Source organism: Heloderma suspectum, chromosome 12 (assembly GCF_057233095.1).
Source record: "Heloderma suspectum isolate Gila_16-S chromosome 12, 16-S_ref, whole genome shotgun sequence".
Taxonomy (NCBI): domain Eukaryota; kingdom Metazoa; phylum Chordata; class Lepidosauria; order Squamata; family Helodermatidae; genus Heloderma; species Heloderma suspectum.
In genome coordinates this window covers 19203782-19223970 of record NC_139469.1, presented here as the reverse complement: position 1 = coordinate 19223970, position 20189 = coordinate 19203782, and the positions used below count along the sequence as shown (strand labels likewise).

At 43.6% G+C, this 20189-nt stretch overlaps 1 protein-coding gene across 1 annotated transcript in view; it reads right to left on the bottom strand.

Moving 5' to 3' along the window:
• The window catches only part of PDXDC1 (pyridoxal dependent decarboxylase domain containing 1), a 63785-nt gene that overhangs the window by 11140 nt on the left and 32456 nt on the right, over positions 1 to 20189 (bottom strand). Inside the window, exons 11-18 of the mRNA XM_084818616.1 lie at positions 19652 to 19753; positions 16973 to 17098; positions 14079 to 14129; positions 13232 to 13295; positions 9255 to 9331; positions 7471 to 7576; positions 5239 to 5410; positions 992 to 1098 (exon numbers count right to left, since the gene is read on the bottom strand). Of these exons, the coding sequence (XP_084674742.1) occupies positions 992 to 1098; positions 5239 to 5410; positions 7471 to 7576; positions 9255 to 9331; positions 13232 to 13295; positions 14079 to 14129; positions 16973 to 17098; positions 19652 to 19753 (805 nt within the window). The remainder of the gene's footprint in view (positions 1 to 991; positions 1099 to 5238; positions 5411 to 7470; positions 7577 to 9254; positions 9332 to 13231; positions 13296 to 14078; positions 14130 to 16972; positions 17099 to 19651; positions 19754 to 20189) is intronic.

The window sequence follows — 20189 nt, the reverse complement described above, 5'->3', positions numbered from 1 at the left end:
GCTGAGGCCCCAGGAGGGTTGGATTTGGCCCCCAGGTCTCAGGTTCTCCACCCCGGTGTCGCACTATTTTTTACCTCCGTATCAGCTTCTGATTGGAAATGCTTCTATGGTATTAATGAAGAGCACACAAGCCTGGTCATTTCTGAAGAGTGACAGGCCATGGCAATGCCTTGACAACAACAGATACCAGAACTAGCTCAAGCCACAAGCAGCTGCTCTTCTAAAATTGCTCAATTTGAAATTTTGTTTATTTACCATGTTTATATGACCACACTAAAGATGTAAAATTTCCAGAAATTTTGAGGCCATGGGAAAAACCCATGGGGTGGGGATTGGAAATTTTGGAAGAACTGAAAAATAAGCAATACTTATTTTTTAAGCACTCTTTACAGATCTAAAGTCACCTTGTTGCTTTAAGAGAGCCTTCCCCAACCTCATGCTCTCCAGATATTTTGGACTTCAGCTCCAATCAGGAATGCTGGGCACTGTAGTCCAAAACATCCAGAGGGCGCCAGGTTGGGGAGGGCTGCTTAAGGAACATAAAGCAGACTTTTGGTTCCTAAAGGTTTTTATTTATTTATTATTAACATTTATATACCACCTTATCTGCTAAAAAGCCATCAAGGTGGTAAACAACAATTTAAAACAATAACACCTTAACATGATAAAAAGAACACTACAAACCACAAGCTATTAAAATAGTTAATTTAAAAGGCTCCATTTAAAAGCTGTATCTTTTTTTAAAAGCCAAGAGAGTGGGGCCAATAGTAGGTCTTGTGGGAATACAGTCCACAGTTTGGGAGCGACACAGGAGAAAGCCCAATTAGAAGTGATCAACAATTTCAGGAACAGAAGCTAAATATTTAAATGCAAAAATCATCAGTTTCGTAGAGAAACCGGCACTACCAAGCTGTTGCAGTTTTGCAAGTTTTTAAAAATGAAATCTAGACACGCTTCCACGCCCGGAGTAGTTTCAAACGGAGTTAATTACCTAAAGAAAACAACAGATCTGATTCCAGCTCATTTAACTTTTTCAGAAGCCCACTGTTAATCTTCTCCACTTCTTTCTCCTGCTTGTCTTCATTCTGCCCCTCGTACCTTTCAAAACCAATTCAGATGGACAGCTGTGTAAGTAAACATTTTGGGGGGCGGGGAAGCTTGCTGTGGAAATTGTGAAATGCTATTATGTTTGCCCAAAACAGCTTTTGTAGACTGCACCCTGAAATGGTGATTTATTTATTTTACACCATGCTGGCAATCACTGTAAATCTGTGGTCACTCAGTCAGAAAGATCCTTTCCACAAAATTTCTCCTCCAAAAGCATCCATGTAGTCTATAGAATCATAGAATAGTAGGGTTGGAAGTGGCCTACAAGGCCATCGAGTCCAACCCCCTGCTCAATGCTCTATTTATTTAATCCAAATGGTACTAAAGCATATAAACTGATATTTTTTTAAGATATGGTAAGTAGTATATACATTTATTTAATAACCAGTTGGTTATCCACCAACACTGTTCACGGAGAAAAATCAAATCTAACGAAAGGTTTAACTTAACTGAGTTTATTGAAACATTCGAAGTGTTACATCTTTTATCTTTGCAAAACTTCCTTAAATACAATGCTCTTGGTGTAAACCCCAGGGCAGCCATGGCAATGTCCTTGTTGTGGTCTATTGACAACTTGAATCTTGAGGTTTGCCAATGAGCATGCACAACTCATGGCAAGGTAGATCCGTTCATGATTTGTTTACAGGTTGTATGTTATTGGCATATCATTGTACTTTGGCCTGCACCTGTGCTAATAAAGGTATAGACAGACTTTTTTGTGTTCATATTTCATTTTGCTCCAATTTGCAATTAATTATGTTTGTTTAATTATACCTGCCTTTTTTGATATTAAAAATAAAACTTTATAGTACATTTAGAAGATAGCCTTATTCTTAAAAAAAAAAAAAAAGCTTTATGGACATAAATAAACTCCCAACTTTGAGTTATAGTGAAAACTGTTGTTATTTGTGGAATCTGTGTGTCGAGAGCTTTCCAATGAAGTGTGTTTCATGTGAATTGGTCAACAGGAAGGCAGTCAAAAAGAGATGACCAATTAATTCCCAACTTTGAATTGTTGTTGTTGTTATTAATAATAATAATAATAATAATAATAAATTGGAATAAAAAATGGACACTCTGAAAATACCAAAGTGAACTGCAGAAAGAAGATCAAACACGGTAAATGTTAAATGGCAGTAGCAACCCAGACACAGAGAAAAAGAATCCAGTGAAGCTGACTGGTGCGAGGTTCAGGACAGACAAAAGGAAATACTTTATGAATTATGAATTTATGAATTATTACCTATACAATTTGCTGCTACAAGATATGATGACGGCCCTAGGTGGCTTTAAGGGGTATTAGACAAATTCATGGAGGATAAGGCTATCACTGACCTGGTTCGCACGTACGGACAACCCCGAATATGAGTTGAATATGGGTTGTTGAATCCTGGGTTGCCGTTACGGGAAAATCCAGAACTATGAGCTGTTAACCACAAACAATCCAGGAAGAGAACCCATGGTTTGTGGGTTGTGAACTCTGGTTTGTTTTAACAATTGGTTGTCATTACATATGAACCGAGAACCATGGGTTGGTCACAGATTGTTTTGTAAGGTTACAGAGGTGGCAAACAAGAGTGGTGAAAACACCCTTCATGCCAATACTACAGCACCGCAAAGGGATTTGGGATACAGGGAGGGGATGCGATGTAGGAAGAAGGAATCAAACAACCCAGGGATTGGGAAAACAACCTGTGCTTTGTCTGATTGTCTAGCACACCAATCATGGGTAAACTCTGGGTAAGGCATTACGTACGCACCAGGTCAATGGCTACAAGTTATGATGATTATTTGCAACACTGCAGGTTCAGAGCTGGTCTACCTCAGCATTTTGTTGGGGAGCAAAAGTGGGAGATGGCTACTGCCTTCATGTCCTGCTTGTGGGCTTCCTGGAGGCATATGGTTGGCCACTGTGGGAAACAGGATGCTGGACTAGGTGAATCTTTGATCTCATCTAGTTGGGCTCTTCTCGTATTCTTTTGCCTTATGACTTTATGGATATGCTATGGTGAGTACTGTGTAAGTTAACTTTTCTGTGCATGCCTTTAACAAGAAATACATGACACACTCAGTAGCCAGTATGGTATACTCATTATAGCAGGGGTAGGCAACTCCCATTCTGCCCTCCAAAGGTTTTGGACTACACGGTTCCGGACCACAGTACCTGACAGGATGCTTCTCCCAGCATGAACCGACCCGTACACTACATTTTGCATCTGTCAGGGTGGACACTGAGCCCATAGAATCCCAGAGTAGTTCTGATTCGGAGGAAGAGCAGTCGCTCCTGGGAGAGGAGCGCACCCCTTTTTCCCAGGGCCCGCAGCTGACAGAGATTCCTCCCACCAACATTCCTAGATTAGAAAGCAGTCCAGGGAGTGACCCAGCATGCGCGGTGCAGACGCAGAGAGCGGCACCAAATGGAGGGCGCAGAAAGGAGGCATAGCGCCCAGTTGGCGCTCAAAGAACGGTTGCGCCCAGAGGATCCAAGGGAAAAGGGGAGGGATTCTCCCTAGTCCTTATATTCAGGGGTCTGCCAGTAATTGCCTTTCAAACGGGGACCAACTGTTCCAACTTAGGGCATAGGGATGCTGCTGCTCAGATCTAGTTGCTACCTGTAGAGTTGTTAAGTTGTAAAAGAAGAATAAAGCTTTGAAAAGAATCCCTTTGTCTGTGTCTGGACTTGGCTACTGGATTAGACTGAGAGAGCCCTCCAAGGAGCCCTTGACAGCATCTAAGGCCCTCCCCCAGGAGCCTTCTCTGAGGGAGGCTCAAAGGGAGGCAATAAGGCAGAGGGTCTTCTCAGTAATGGCTCCCCATTTATAGAATAATCTCCCTGACGAGGCCCACGTGGTGCCAACACTGTCATCTTTTTGGCGCCGGGCTAAAACTGCCCTCTTCTCTCAGGCATTCGGCAGCATATGATGAGTCTATTATTAGTAGATAAATAGGTACCGCTTCGGCAGGAAAGGGAACAGCATTCCGTGCACCTCAGTGTTCAGTCATGCCGGCCACATGACCACGGAAGCGTCTTTGGACAGCGCTGGCTCTTCGGCTTAGAAATGGAGATGCGCACCACCCCCTAGAGTCGGACACGACTGGTTGGGGACACCTTTACCTTTAATGAGTCTCTTGACTGTCTCTGGCTGTTTGTGTTTTAGATATATGTTGTTGTGTGTGTTATTTGTTCTATGTCATTATGTGAATGGGTTTTTTATATAATGTATTTTAATGGTTTTAAACTTCTGTGAACTGCTATGGGGTGGTATAGAAATATAATAAATGAAATGAACTCCCATAATCTCTGAACAGTGGTCATGTTGGCCGGGGCTTCTGGGAGATGTAGTCCAAAATATCTGGAGGGCACCAGGTTCTCTTCCTCTGGATTAGAGGGTTGGACCAGGGCTGCGGAGACCAAGGTTCAAGTCAACACTCAGCCACACGGCTCACTGGGTGACTTTGGGCCAGTCACTACTTCTCAGCCCAACCTACTAAATGTTTTTTTGGGGTGAGGTTTATAATGGATATTGGGAAGGGGAGAACCGTATTTACTTCAGCATTTACAGGCTGCCTTTCAGGGCTAGCTCTCCGAAGGTGGCTCACAACAAAACCAAACACCCACCCAGTCAGTTGGGTTGAAAAGGAGTTTTGACTGTTCCCTGCTACCTTACAATTCTTGCTCAGTCCGGGGAAAACCAGTGATTATGGGAACTTTTTCATCAGACACAATACCTGGCTCCAAACCCAGCACTGGCTTTTGCTCCATTCCCACCCCACTGTCCAGGGTCTTGGTTTTATTTACCCACCTGGCATGTTCAACCAGTTAAATGTTTATTTGGCACTTTTGAAAATGCTAGTTTTTGAGAGACATAAAGTATTTCACTAAGAAGCAGGGTGAAAGAGCAAGGTGGCTTGGCAACTGCCGTAATGGTCAACCAATTGGCACACTGCACAGCCAGGTTCTCCTAGAAACAGGAAGGACTGGTTGCTCCTGAGCAGTTTGGAAGCTTGTACGCCTGTCCAAAAAAGGGTTGAACATGGATCTACAGTGGGGTCGCTATTCCAGTTATATACTTCTCTATGCAGTCTAAAGCTCTCAAAGCGCTTTAGGGAGCCACCGGAGACCATACTCACCTTACCACCCCAAGTCCAGGCCAGCTGAGGTCTTCAACATAGGACAGACCTACGGTCCGTTTCACTTCTTGCTCAAATTCATCCCTTAGTTGCAGCGTGCAGGTCAGCACTGGAACCTTCATTTTTAAGCAGTCCACCAAATGGTCAACGTCTTGCACTTCAGTTCCTAAAACTGAAGAGCTTGATCCATTAGCATGTGACACAGCACCCATACAGGCCAGTCACCCTGTCCTTTTCATAACCCATTTTGAAAGCCAAACAAATGCAATTCAGTGTAGTATTAGAGGAAAAATTCACCTTAGCACACCTCCTGCGGACCTCTCAAAAGCATGAGGAGTAACATACTTCATACAGTGTATAAACACCTATTTTAATCAGCTAAAACGGTCCTCCCAATTAACTGGGCAGTAGATTTTTAATGATATATATTAATGTAGGGTGCTTATACAAACTGCAGGTGGCAAGTGCCATCTTAGAAGATGCATTCCTTTCAGTGCTTGAGAGAATGCCTCTTCTAAAGCATTCTGAAACCTGCTACCCACACGTGCGTCATCCAAAATAAAAAATATGCTTTTTTCTTTAGAACTATCGTTTTATTTTTCTTCACATAAAAAGCATGCAGATCTAATCAAATAACGGTGCAATCCTATGCATGTTTAGACAGGAAAAAATCCTACAGTTCCCAGCATTCCCCAGCCAGCCATGCTGGCTGCAGCATGCTGGGAACTGTAGGACTTATTTGTGTCTCAACATGCATAGAACTGTGTCCTAAAGTATTCAATTAAATCAACTAAAACTCATCATCAGTTGACTACGATTACTTTAAATGACATCCCTAGGAGCAAACATATGAAATTGATGCCAGTTAGTGAACGACTAGCAAAAGTCGCATCCATATAGGGGCAAATGTCGTCGAGTCTGCCTCTGCTGGCCCAACCTTGCTTGATGCCACTGGCTGATGTGCTCTGATATCACTGCCAAAACACAGGCCACCGGTTGCTGCTGACTTTTAGCTGCTCTGAAATGGCTGCTTGTAAATGGTAGGATATTCCTAATTTCTTGGCCCCACTGCGTAGGAGAAACCTGGGCTCGCTTTTGCCTTTGCAGGACATCTGAAGCTCCCCTCCTGTCAGCTCCTGAATTGCACATCAGACTGTAAAAGTTCCTCAGTACCCAGATCACAAGGAACATTTCACAGCAGCACTGCCCAGCTCCCACCAAGGCTGTTTGTGTTGCTATCAAAAGAGTGCATGCAATCTCAGCGATCTACATAATCCAGAACTTAACCTAATTTTACTCTTAGGACTCCCCACCCCGCCGCAAAGGAACCTTGTGTTGAGAATTGCGAGGCTAGAAATCTCTAGCCTCAGTCAAAGCCTCAATTTCCATTATTTGTTAGGTATGACAGAATGGAAGGAGAAAGCAGTAGCTCAGTAGTACCGCACATGCTATACGTGCGGAAGGTCCCAGGTTCAATCAATCCCCCGTTAAAAGGATCTCAGATAACAGGGCCAGGAAGGGCTTCTGTCTGAAACTTTGGAGAACTCCTGCTGGTCAGAGAATCCAATACTAGGCTAGATCAGCGGTGGGCAAATTCCAGGGGGCAGGGGACACACTGCCCCCCCCAACGGTGGCCGCACCCCACTCCTGCTGAAATGGCTGCGGAGGCAAGAAATGCACTCTTGGGAACACAATTCTGCTTGCAAACCCATTGTGTGCTCCCTGTGTGCTTCATTTGCAAGGAAAATTGTGGTGGCAAATTCATCATGATCAGGAGGAGGAGGAGGAGGAGGAGGAGGAGGAGGAGGAGGGAGCCCCCCCCCCCCCCCAGACTAGATGGTCTAACTCCATATAGGGCAGTTTCATACATTCATGTTGAAGGTCATGACACAGTTAAACCTACTCAGGTTTTCAGCACTGACATCTCCCAAATGTCCAGTTCTGAGCTCCTAAAATTGGTGCCCCTGTTTTTCTTGTAAATTGGCACCACCCTGTCGCTTGGCTTTCACACGAATCTGTATGACCAACACTTTTCAGGGCTAAAATATGCATTGGTGAATCCAGTAAAAAGTCTTCTGCTGAAATTGCTGCATCAGTATAAGACGAGCACATGCAAAGCACACACACGTGCAAAACAGAACGCAAGTTAACTTAATGAGGACTTTTAGGCAAGCACAACAATTGCCATGTAAGTGAGAATTTGCCAGGTAAACAGACATGTGACCAAGTTACCTGCAGAAGTCATTAATGGGCTAAAACGCACACAACTGCCTTCATCCTCCAGTTCCACCATGTCAACTCCGCTGGCGGGCACCAGCTGAGCGAGCTGCTCTCCCAGCTGAAGAAACAAGGCAAGGTTACAAGAATGTTACGCTCCACCCTTACTCACAATTTACTCTTTTTTTTCTTTTCTTTTTTTTTTTAATAAACACTCTTATCTATGTACTACTCCCAGTTGGTTTCTTCCTTTTTTTCTGATACCCACCGGCTGGTTTCTCATGCTGTGATTTTGCTCAGCTTGATCAGCCCCAGACTTGGGAGCTGCAGAGGTGGGTAGGTTCTTTTCAGACATTGCTGACCAATTTCGCCCCTGCCCCCACCCCCCAACATACACACTTTCCCAGCCACAAGGTTAGAAGGATGGCTAGAGTGGTTTGGCTACACAAGACCAAATCAGCAAGACCCCAGCCACTCTTTCCTGCTCTGGATCAGGTGCCATTGGCAGGGGTATGCCTTGACCATGATGCCTGGAGCGTTTCAGCAAAGTGGGAGCAGGATGGGCAAGCTCTCTGCCTCCCTTTCCCATGGGAAATAGAGGCAGGACTTCCTTGGCTCTTGCTTGGTTGTGGCACCTGACATGCCTTGCCTGTGTGGAAGCCAAAATGCCAAGGGCAAGGGTAGGTGACCACAGTTTCTGGCTTGCCTACCAAGGTTGGTCCAAAATTGTGGACCCCTGTTTAAGGAGATGTACATGGGGTTCCCAAGTAGTCTCCCATCCAAGGACAGACCACACCTCTTGGTCTGCTTAGCTTCAGCAAGGGTACTACATCAGATGTTGTGAATCTATGCCCCAGTTTCTACTGTAGAGATCTGACAAACAAACCTAGCTGCGTTCACACATAACAGTAAGATGGGATTGCTGGCTAATCCTGGTTTACTGTGAGTGAGCTGAGTGCTAGTACATACAGCCCATTCACTTCACCTGCTTATGTGAGTGAGTAAACAAACCAGGAATTAATAGCACCTTGAAACACAGCCTCCTGGTTTGTTGCTTCCAAACAAGCCAGGATTTGTAAGCCACCAACTCGCCTCTGCACAGATTCAGTAGGGTTTGTGTTAATCCCATTTCAATTCCCTAGTAACAATGTTTTCCTCCACATAAAGGGGCAGTGATTATGCTCAGGTTTTTGATCTACCAATATCTTTGTCAGGGTTGGATCGGAGCCCATAGAGCCCCAAAGCAGTTCTGATTCTGAGGAAGAGATAGAAACTGTGGGAGAGAAACCCGCTCACTCTTCAGAGGCACAGCTGGAGGGAGAGTCCCTCCCTGCTCACATTCCTGAGAGTGACAGTGACCCTGGCAGGGAGAGGGAGGTACACCTGGAGCTTCTGGATGCGAGGCGCCAGGACAAGCGAGAGGTTGAGGGCGCTGAGAAGATGCACTCAGCCTGCTTGGCGCGATGATGACAGTTGCGTCCGATGCCCCATGGGAAAGGGGTGGATTCTCTCCTCCTAGCCCTTAAGTTCAGAGGCTTCCCACCCTTTCCCTCCAAACAGAGACCAACTGACTCCCTAAGGTTAGAATTCCCTGGTAGGCTGCTCCCTCTTAAGTTTTCCTCTTAGGCTAAGGCAATTAGCATCTGTAAGTGTCATTAGGTTGAATGGAAATAAAGTCTTGGAAAAGAGCCCTTTTGTCTGCGTGTTGATTCTGGGCTACTTGAAGATTTCAGAAGGCAGCAAGGGCGCTCCTGACAATCTTGTGTGCTTAAGGAGAGGTAAGGAACATCCATACCTACCCACTGATTAAAAGTATCACAAACGTATCTCTCGTTGCCGGTTATTGTAGGGCTTTGTGCAGCACGTAACATATGATCTGAATTCAAAGAAAAAGAGAAACAGGTTTTATCCCAGGAAATTCATGTAGCAAAGACTAAAGATTCATTCATTCATACTACTATGCTTCCTCCATGAGAAGCTATAAAGAACATTTTTACTGCTGTCTATATACTTTATATAATGAGTTCTTCAGATGTGTTATTAAGAAGTTACGTTTGGAAGACCTGGTTTTGAAACACAGCATCTTTTACAAGCTTTGATTGCAACCAGTGCTTGCATGAAAATAACACTCTGATTTAAACTGCACACAACCCAGATTTAAAGCAGCTAGGACAGCTTTACATGTGAAAATGTGACAGAAATTGTCAAGAGAGATAATACACAGAACAAAACTGAGAGGGACTCAGCAGTATATGGGTCTGTCTTAACTGCATTTATTAGTAGTTATAAGAAGCCTGCCTTTATTCTCAGCAGTGTTTAAACTGTAACCCAAAAACTAGCTCTTAACGTTTTCCAGAGGGGTAGCTTTGCATCTGAAGTAGAGTAGACAGTGTCCACAAAACCATATGCCATAATAAATGTGTTTGTCTTTAAACTGCCACAAGACTCTTTGTTGTTTTAGCTCTTAACTGTTTCTTTAAGAAAGCATTCCCATTCATTTGATGTTCCAGAACCAAAATCGTCTTCAGTAAATGTAGAAATGCAATATTTTAATTGTAACATTAAGGGTTGGTTTCAGGATCTCCCTTCAGCAAGAGGAAGGGAACTGCTGCATGAGGAAGGGCTCTGCTTGTGGAAGGTCCCTCTGACCAATTTTGGGGGATTCCCCCCACCCCCACACCACAGCTCATCCCACTTAGCTGGGTCTTGTGTAGCATTTTCAGGAGGCTGGAAGGGCTGCTATGGGAAGGAGGGGGTGGGGAAGACCACTTCTGCCAGCACAGTTGATCCACTATTAATCTGGATACAGCCCCATAAAAGCAATCTTAATTTTGGATGTTAGAAAGCAAACATCCATTGGACACAACATGCCAAACATATGTCCTGGGAAACCACTGGGATATGTTTAAGCTTTTAGCAAGAGATAAGGTTATAATTTCCAACAGCACAAGAGACGACTCTACACATGGACATCACCAGATGGTCAATATCGAAATCAGATTGATTATGTACTTTGCAGCCAAAGATGGAGAAGCTCTATACAGTCAGTAAAAACAAGACCTGGAGCTGACTGTGGCTCAGATCATGAGCTGCTTCTTGCAAAATTTCGGCTTAAATTGAAGAACGTAGGGAAAACCACTAAACCATTCAGGTATGACCTAAATCATATCCCTGATGAATATACAGTGGAGGTGAGGAATAGATTTCAGGGATTAGACCTGATAGACAGAGTGCCTGAGGAACTATGGACGGAGGTCCGTAACAGTGTTCAGGAGGCAGCAACTCAATCCATCCCAAAGAAAAAGAAATGCAAGAAAGCCAAGTGGCTGTCTGATGAGGCTTTACAAGTAGCTGAGGAAAGAAGGGAAGCAAAAAGCAAGGGAGAAAGGGGAAGATATATCCAACTGAATGCAGAGTTCCAGAGAATAGCAAGGAGAGACAAGAAGGCCTTCTTAAATGAACAATGCAAGGAAATCGAGGAAAACAACAGAATGGGAAAGACTAGAGATCTCTTCAAGAAAATCGGAGATCTCAAGGGAACATTTTGTGCAAAGACGGGCATGATAAAGGACAAAGAAGGCAGGGACCTCACAGAAGCAGATGAGATTAAGAAGAGGTGGAAAGAATACACAGAAGAACTATACAGGAAAGATCTGAATGTCCCTGATAGCCATGATAGTGCGGTCACTGAACTTGAGCCGGACATCCTAGATAGAGCGTGAAGTCAAGTGGGCCTTAGGAAGCATTAGTAACAAAAAAGCTAGCGGAGATGACAGTATTCCAGCTGAGCTATTTAAAATCCTAAAAGATGATGCTGTTAAAGTGCTGCATTCAATATGCCAACAAATTTGGAACACTCAGCAATGGCCGCAAGACTGGAAAAGGTCAGTTTACATTCCAATTCCAAAGAAGGGCAACGCCAAAGAGTGTGCAAACTACCGCACAATTGCGCTCATTTCACATGCCAGCAAGGTGATGCTCAAAATCCTACAAGCTAGGCTTCAGCAGTATGCGAACCGAGAACTACCGGAAGTACAAGCTGGGTTTAGAAGAGGCAGAGGAACTAGAGATCAAATCGCCAACATTCGCTGCATCATGGAGAAAGCAAGAGAATTCCAGAAAAACGTCTATTTCTGTTTCATTGACTATGCTAAAGCCTTTGATTGTGTGGATCACAACAAACTGTGGCAAATTCTTAAAGTGATGGGAGTACCAGACCACCTTACCTGTCTCCTGAGAAACCTGTATGAGGGTCAAGAAGCAACAGTAAGAACCGGACATGGAACAACCGAGTGGTTCAAAATTGGGAAAGGAGTACGACAAGGCTGCATATCGTCACCCTGCTTATTTAACTTGTATGCAGAGTACATCATGAGAAATGCCGGGTTGGATGAATCACAGGTCGGAATTAAGACTGCTGGGAGAATTATCAACAACCTCCGATATGCAGACGATACCACCCTAATGGCAGAAAGTGAAGAGGATCTCAAGAGCCTCTTGTTGAGGGTGAAAGAGGAGAGTGCAAAAGCTGGTTTGAAACTCAACATTAAAAAAACGAAGATCATGGCATCTGGCCTTATCACTTCCTGGCATATAGAAGGGGAAGAAATGGAAGCAGTGACAGATTTTACTTTCTTGGGCTCCAAGATCACCGCAGACGGTGGCTGTAGCCATGAAATTAAAAGACGCTTGCTCCTTGGGAGGAAAGCTATGGGAAACCTAGACAGCATAGTAAGAAGCAGAGACATCACCTTGCCGACAAAGGTCCGTCTAATCAAAGCTATGGTTTTCCCAGTAGTAATGTATGGCTGTGAGAGCTGGACTATAAGGAAGGCTGAGCGCCGAAGAATTGATGCTTTCGAACTGTGGTGCTGGAGAAGACTCTTACGAGTCCCCTGGACTGCAAGGAGGTCAAATCAGTCCATCCTAAAGGAAATCAACCCTGAGTGCTCATTGGAAGGACAGATACTGAAGCTGAAGCTCAAATATTTTGGCCACCTAATGCGAAGAGAAAACTCTCTGGAAAAGACCCTGATGCTGGGAAAGACTGAAGGCAAAAGGAGAAGGGGACAGCAGAGGATGAGATGGCTAGATAGCATCACCGATGCAATGAATATGAACCTGAGCACACTCCGGGAGAGTGCACAGGACAGGAAGGCCTGGTGTGCTATGGTCCATGGGGTCACGAAGAGTCGGACACGACTGAACGACTGAACAACAACAACAAAGGTTATAATAGTTCTGATCTATTATTTCTTTGTTAAATACATTCTATTTTGCTTTTCTTCCATCATGGAACTCAAAGTTGTGTATATTGGGGTTCCCAGTTAGTCTCCCATCCAGGCACCGACCAGACCAAGACTTGCTTAGCTTCAGAAGGTTCTTGAAGCATGTGCTTCACACAGACTTTGTGCAGGGCAGCCAGATGCAAAAAGAGGACAGGGCTCCTGCACCTTTAAGAGTTGGGTAGAAGAGGGAATTTCAGCAGGTGCCATACAAGCTACACCTGGTGAAACTCCCTCTTCTACACAACAGTTAAAGCAGCTCTGTCATCTTTCCATTTGACCACAACGTAGTCACAGTTGATGCTAAAATAGGTATTAAATAGTAGCGGTAATACACTGCTACCAAAAATGAAACCATTCATGTGGGTATTGTTTTATTCAAAACAGATCTTTTTATGAGCATTCATATTTTGAAAGCATTCTTAATAAAAGTCAATCAATAGGATAAATGTATGTGTGATTATAATGTATTTTCTCTGTACAATACTTACCTATATGTGGAAGTTCTGGAGAAAACTTGAATACCACCACAGGAGAACTAAGCTCATCTTCAACCTTGGAAATAGAATTTGGAAAAAAAATACATAAAACCCACATTCCAAAAATGCAGAGAGAGCATCTTAACACTTTTGTACAGAAAAAATTATGTCCTTGGGAATCACATCTCTTGCTTGGGTAAACATTCAAATTAGAATAGAACAAAAATATTAGAACAGGATTGGGCAACTTGTGGTCCCCTAGATATTGGTAGACTACGATTCCCATTATCCTGTACATTGGCAAACACTGGTTGGGGTAGATGAGTTGATAACCAAAAACATCTGGAGGACCAAAGGCTCCCTATCCCATTAGAAACTAAAATACTTCCATTAATGCCAGATGTTATCCTAAATCCACAACTCAATTTATGCAGCCAAGTCATTGATGACGGTTTGAAATATGCCTCTTTAAGAGTTCAGATCACTAGTTCCTTTTTTGTGCGGTTTAGTCTACAACCCATTGCTGCACTAAGTATGCTATTGCTCACATGAGCACTTCTCTTTAGCTGAAACAGAAGTGGCCTAAGAACCTCTGTCCTCCCCCATTCCTTTTAATTAGCATGTCAGCCTGTAATTACCCCCTCTGCCATTTAAACAAGCTAGAAGTTAGAGTGAGTTAGGATGCAATCCTATGCATGTTTAGCCAGAAAAAAGTCCTGCAACTCCCAGCATTCCCCAACTGGTTGAGGAATGCTGGGAGTTATAGGACTTCTTTTCTGGCTAAACATGCGTACTATTGTGCCCTTAAGGACATAAGTATTTTTTTTAAAAAAAGATTGAAAAGGAAAAAGATACTTACTGAGGTTTTAATAAAATCCTGGTTTTTCAAGTTTTCCAACAGCCGTTGACTCTAAAGAGTAGGGGGAAATTAGGGGAGATTAAATACAAACATAGAATAAGCAGTACAAAAGGCTAAGTTACATCCTCGAAGGGTGTGTCAGCTCACACAATATTAAAAATTGAAGTGACAAACCAGAATCAAACTAGTATGCAGATTAGCATACTCCTGCCCCCATGATATATGAGAGACAGTGGGTGCTTTCCTGACAGAGGCCTCCTGGCACTTCCAATCAAAATACATTGTGTGGCTATTCAGTCTTTTCCTCCTTAACAGATTTTATTGTGAAAAGAAAAAAAAAGATGGAAGAAACAGTGGGAAAACATGGCAGGTTTACAAATGGAAGACAATGTCATCTGGATCCTTCTAAAATTCCATGAATGAGGCAGGACAAATGTAAGATAAAAGCCTCGTCTGGAAGCACCCAGTAGTCTAGGGCAGATCTGTCAGACTCAGTTCCTTATCACTAAATGGAGCACCTGAAAACTGCTTTAAGAGTACTGTAAGTAATTGTAAAGGATTCCAATGAAACTGTCTCACCTCCACTTTGTCTAAGGCAACAGGCTTTTCTTTTTCTCCACTGTAGTTGGCTGCTATTTACAGCCTCCTCTGAAAGCTTCCTAAAGGCACAACTCTATGCATGTTTGAACTGGCTGGGGGATGCTGGGAGTTTAAGGACTTATTTCTGGCTAAACATGCACAGGATTGTGCCCTAAATGGCCTTTGCTGGAAGTCTAAAAGCAACGCGGAGGAGATTTTTGAAGAATTCATTGAATTATGAAATGCAGAGCAATATTCTCTTAGATATGATAGCACTCTTCCAAGTACTTGAAAGGTTGTCACAGAGAAGAAGGACAGGATCTCTTCTTGATCATCCCAGAGTGCAGGACACGGAATAATGGGCTCAAGTTACAGGAAGCCGGAATCCGGCTGAACATCAGGAAAAACCTCCTGACTGTAAGAGCAATACGACAATGGAACCAATTACCTGGGGAGGTGGTGTGCTCTCCCACACTGGAGGCCTTCAAGACGAGGCTGGACAGCCATTTGTCAGGGATGCTCTGACTTGGATTCCTGCACTGAGCAGGGGGTTGGACTCGATGGCCTTGTAGGCCCCTTCCAACCCTATTATTCTATGATTCTATGATTCGCAACCTTCCTAGGACCGCGGCTGCCACAGCAGCAAACACCACAAACTATTTGGCTAGTGGCTTGGGCAAGTACTTTACATGCAAAAGATGGCTTTTGAGGACTTGGATAAGAGCGATTAAGGGCGCAATCCTATGCATGTTCAGACAGAAAAACGCTGGCTGAGGAGTGCTAGGCACTGTAGGACTTTTTTCTGTCTAAACATGCATAGGATTACATCCTATGACATATGAAAATATATCCTCTCAATTGTGGCTTTTTCATAGAATCATAGAATAGTAGGGTTGGAAGGGGCCTGCAAGACCATAGAGTCCAACCCCCTGCTCAATGCAGGAATCCAAGTCAGAGCATCCCTGACAAGTGGCTATCCAGCTTCATCTTCAATGACTCCAGTGTGGGAGAGCCCACCACCTCCCTTTTGAGATCTTTGTACAGAGCCTAGAAAATGTTAAGTGCTTTATAAATAACAAACCATACAATAATAATAATAATAATTTTATTATTATTCCTGCATTGAGCAGGGGGTTGGACTCGATGGCCTTGTAGGCCCCTTCCAACCCTACTATTCTATGGTTCTATGAATAGGGGGTTAGCACAAAATTGTATAATGCCTATAAAACACTTCCTATATTTGAAGTCATACGTCAGAGAGATGGGTTCCGTGCTGACATTACACAAAAATACTTCTAACATGGAAAACTGCAAGAACTAAGCATCCCGTTCGGTTATCTCAATGAAATGCACTAAGCACGATAACATCTTTCAAAAACGCCAACTCACAGAAGCCCTGTTTGATCGGGAAGGGGCACAGCTCAGTGGCACAGCACATGTATATGTTGTTGTTGTGTGTGCAATTTGTTCTATGTCATTGCATGAATGGTTTTATACTTTACATAATGTATTTTAATTAAAAATAATTGTGACCACCCAGAGAGCTTCGGCTATGGGGCGGTACAGAAATATAATAAATGAAATGAAATGAAGAGCATATACAGAAAGCCCAAGGTCTGGTCTCTGGCACCTCCAGGCAGGGCTGGACAAATTCTGGGAGCTGAAACCCTGGAGAGCTGCTGCCAGTCACTGTCAACACTACAGGGCAAGATGGACCAAGGTTCTGACTCAGTATCAGGCAGTTTCCTATGACTTTAGTATAAAACATATTCCCATATGCTTCATTTAAATGCTCAGCCTGAAATGTTCGTCTTACATTGTATAATACAGTGTAAAGCTTCACTGGGGAGAAAAAAAAATACAGTCACCTGCACAATCCCCCACTCCCAACAGATACACACACCAGGGCTAGTAGCAACCATGGGATGGAGAAGTTAAACCCCCCCATCCTGGCAAATCAAAATTGAAGCTTCCTGTAGCTGCTTTAATGTGTTAAAATCATCATCTGGGGTGATCTCCTTAAAATGTCTTATATTTTGACTATTTTGGCTCTCTGATAACACCTTCGAAGTCTTCTCTGGTCAGAGACTGAGAATGCAACTTCATCATGTATTTAGGAAACCAAAGAATTGTTAACTATTTTTAACTGTTTCAATGTTCGTATGTTAAAGGATTTATATTATGTTTTACCATGTTCTGAACAGCCCAGAGAGCTTCGGCTTCTGGGTGGTATAGAAATGTAATGAATGAATGAATGAAACATGAATAGGCAAAGGGAGGTGGCCCAGAAACCGAACCAATTCCAAACTTCTTACCAACTGAGATGCGTGTTTTATTCTTTCAACAATCCCGTCGTGTCCCAGGTATTGCAAGGAGAGCCACAGCGGCAGGGCACGAAGCTTCTCTACTGCCTGACTAGAGGTCAGGCCTGCAGCCAAGGACTATAAGGAATAATAATCACATATTTATATTACATCTATTGGTTTTGTCTGTATTTGTTGTTCTGACTCATTCCAAAACTTCAGGATGCATTAGCCCATCTAAAAAGAGGTGTATGCAAACTGCTTAGGGATATATTAAGTGGTATAAAAGTATTACTACTACCACTGCTGCTGTTGGCTACTACTAACAACAAAAAATAGAAAGCCCACCTAATTCCAAAATATTAAAAGCAGAAGTAGCTCCTCTTGCTATTTAATAATGGCCACTGTAAACCAGGCTAAAAAAAAGTGCCTCTAGTATTACGGTTTCCCAAGAATCCATTTTCTGGTAGTGTATCAAAAATCAACAATATTTATTTAGCAAACTTTTTCTGTAATTTGTGGTATAGTTACAGGGTAAAGAGGCCAAAGCTCTAATCCATACTGGCTTAGCTTGAGACCCACCAATGTAAAGGCAACCCACCAACCATTCATTGTGGCCTACTACATTTGCCAGCATTCTTTACTTCTGTTTTCGCTGTCCTAGACAGGCAGGAAGATGATCAAATCCAAGCGGGCCTCTATATATCTAGTTGCATTTGGCTTGGTTGAGACTAGGGATGTACGGACTGTGTAAAATCCACTCTGTCTTGTGTTTTGCAGATTGTCAGGTGCATTTTGTTCCATCATCTGCCCACAGACAGATGCAAATATATACTTTTTTCCTCATGTGGAAAAATACGCAAATAATTACGTAAGTATTTATGTTGTTCAGTCATTCAGTCGTGTCCGACTCTTCGTGACCCCATGGACCATAGCACGCCAGGCCTTCCTGTCCTGCGCTCTCTCCCAGAGCATGCTCAGGTCCATATTCATTGCATCAGTGATGCTATCTAGCCATCTAGTATTTATATTTACGTGCTAAGGCAAATTTACATAATTTGCCTTAGTACGTAACATTCAGCGTATTGTCCCCCATTCCATTCAACGTTTCCTCAGCAGAAACGTACATATTTTCCTACGAATTTATATGCGCAAATTAGACAGCATAGTGAGAAGCAGAGACATCACCTTGCCGACAAAGGTCAGTATCATCAAAGCTATGGTTTTCCCAGTAGTAACGTATGGCTGTGAGAGCTGGACTATAAGGAAGGCTGAGCACCGAAGAATTGATGCTTTCGAACTGTGGTGCTGGAGAAGACTCTTACGAGTCCCCTGGACTGCAAGGAGGTCAAATCAGTCAATCTTAAAGGAAATCAACCCTGAGTGCTCATTGGAAGAACAGATACTGAAGCTGAAGCTCAAATATTTTGGCCACCTAATGCGAAGAGAAAACTCTCTGGAAAAGACCCTGATGCTGGGAAAGACTGAAGGCAAAAGGAGAAGGGGACGGCAGAGGATCAGATGGCTAGATAGCATCACTGATGCAATGAATATGGACTTGAGCACACTCCGGGAGACAGCGCAGGACAGGAAGGCCTGGCGTGCTGTGGTCCATGGGGTCACGAAGAGTTGGACACGACTGAACGACTGAACAACAACAACAAAATCATCCGAAAGTCCACGGATTCCATGCGGCCTGAGGGGGGTGCTCCGCAGCGGATTCCGCAGGTCAGATTCTGAGAAATCCGAGCTCATTTTAGTCCATCTTGAATTTCTCCAGCATCCCTAGCTGAGACTGTAGATCAGTGGTACAGCACCCGCTTTGCATACATAAAGTCCCGGGTTCCATCCCTGGCACCACCAGTTAAAGGGTGGGGCAGCCAGTGATGGGAAAGACACTTCTCTGCTCAAGACCCTGGAGAGCTAGTGCCAATCACAGTAACTGAGTTCAGACGCTATAATAAACTGTGGTTTGCAGTGATGGGAATGAGCTGGAGAAAGCCTTGGTATTTTGTGTTTCCCCCTCCCTTCTCCTCCTCTGGTGCTTCTACTTCTATTCTTTATTAACTGCCTTTTAACGTTATGTCTGGGTCTAAACTGTGGTTAATCTTACCTATGGTTTGTTAAAACAAGCCAGCTTCATAACCTATTATTTGAATTTGGCTTGTTTCTGGTTTGAAGTTGGCTTGTTTCTAACAAGCCACACTTAAGCTTAATTGCAGTTTGTCTGGGTTCAGACCAGTTGACAAGCTGTGGTTAATAAAAAGCAGTGGTGAAAGCTTCAGAAGTCCTTCTCATGGCTGCACCAGTGGAGAGGGAGTGTGTGAACCTGAGGTTTCTTGTGGCTTATTCTCATCACAATAAACCATGGTTTATCGTGATGTCCAAATGGAACCAGAGAAGCCAATGCTGGGCTACATCGACAACTAGTTTGACCTGGTGCAAGGCAACTTCTTAAATTCTGTAGGCCTGCCCTAATCCAATGGCTTTCTTCATGCTCAGGATCTCTAATAACTACAGGGAGCTCCATGTAAGCGAGGGCTTACATATTAACTTCAGTGTTGGGAGTAATTCTTCTGTATAAACAAAGCTGCCCCCAAATCAAGGAAGAAAAACTTGCTCACGCAGAAGCTCTGCATACACACTGGAGCTCTCAAGAAGATGTGATCAAGCAGCAAATGAGATGCCTACCAAAGAAGGATCCTCATGTCTGTAGAGAGTCACTGCAGGCACTGCTGGGAGACCCAGCCAGGGTCCCAGAGTCAGGGTCATGCTGTCACATTTGGTTGCTGCCTAGAGAAAGTAAGGCACAGTTTTATTATTTCGGTGCAACTCAAACAATACAAGCTAGAAGCCAAAATTCTAAAAATGAGAGACGGGCCTCTTTAAGGAGACATAGGCAGTATCCAACAGTGACATAAATACCTGCCTAAGCATAAGAGGGAAATAAAAAGAGAAATTAGAAGAGAGGGAGACAGAGGCATGTCGAACCTCTTTCAGGCACAATTCCAAACCATAGTGTGCTGCCAACCAGGATCAAAGCATAGTTTGCAGGCAACTATGGTTTGCTGCATTCAGACACAACAATGAACTATGGTTTGCTGCAAACTGCACTTGGAAGCTTCTAACTGCCACACATGAAGGGAGGACGGAGTGCGAGAGTCTGAGACTTGCATCTACTTGTTCTCAAATGCCCAGCCATGGTTGTGTGTTACATCTCAACAGGGTC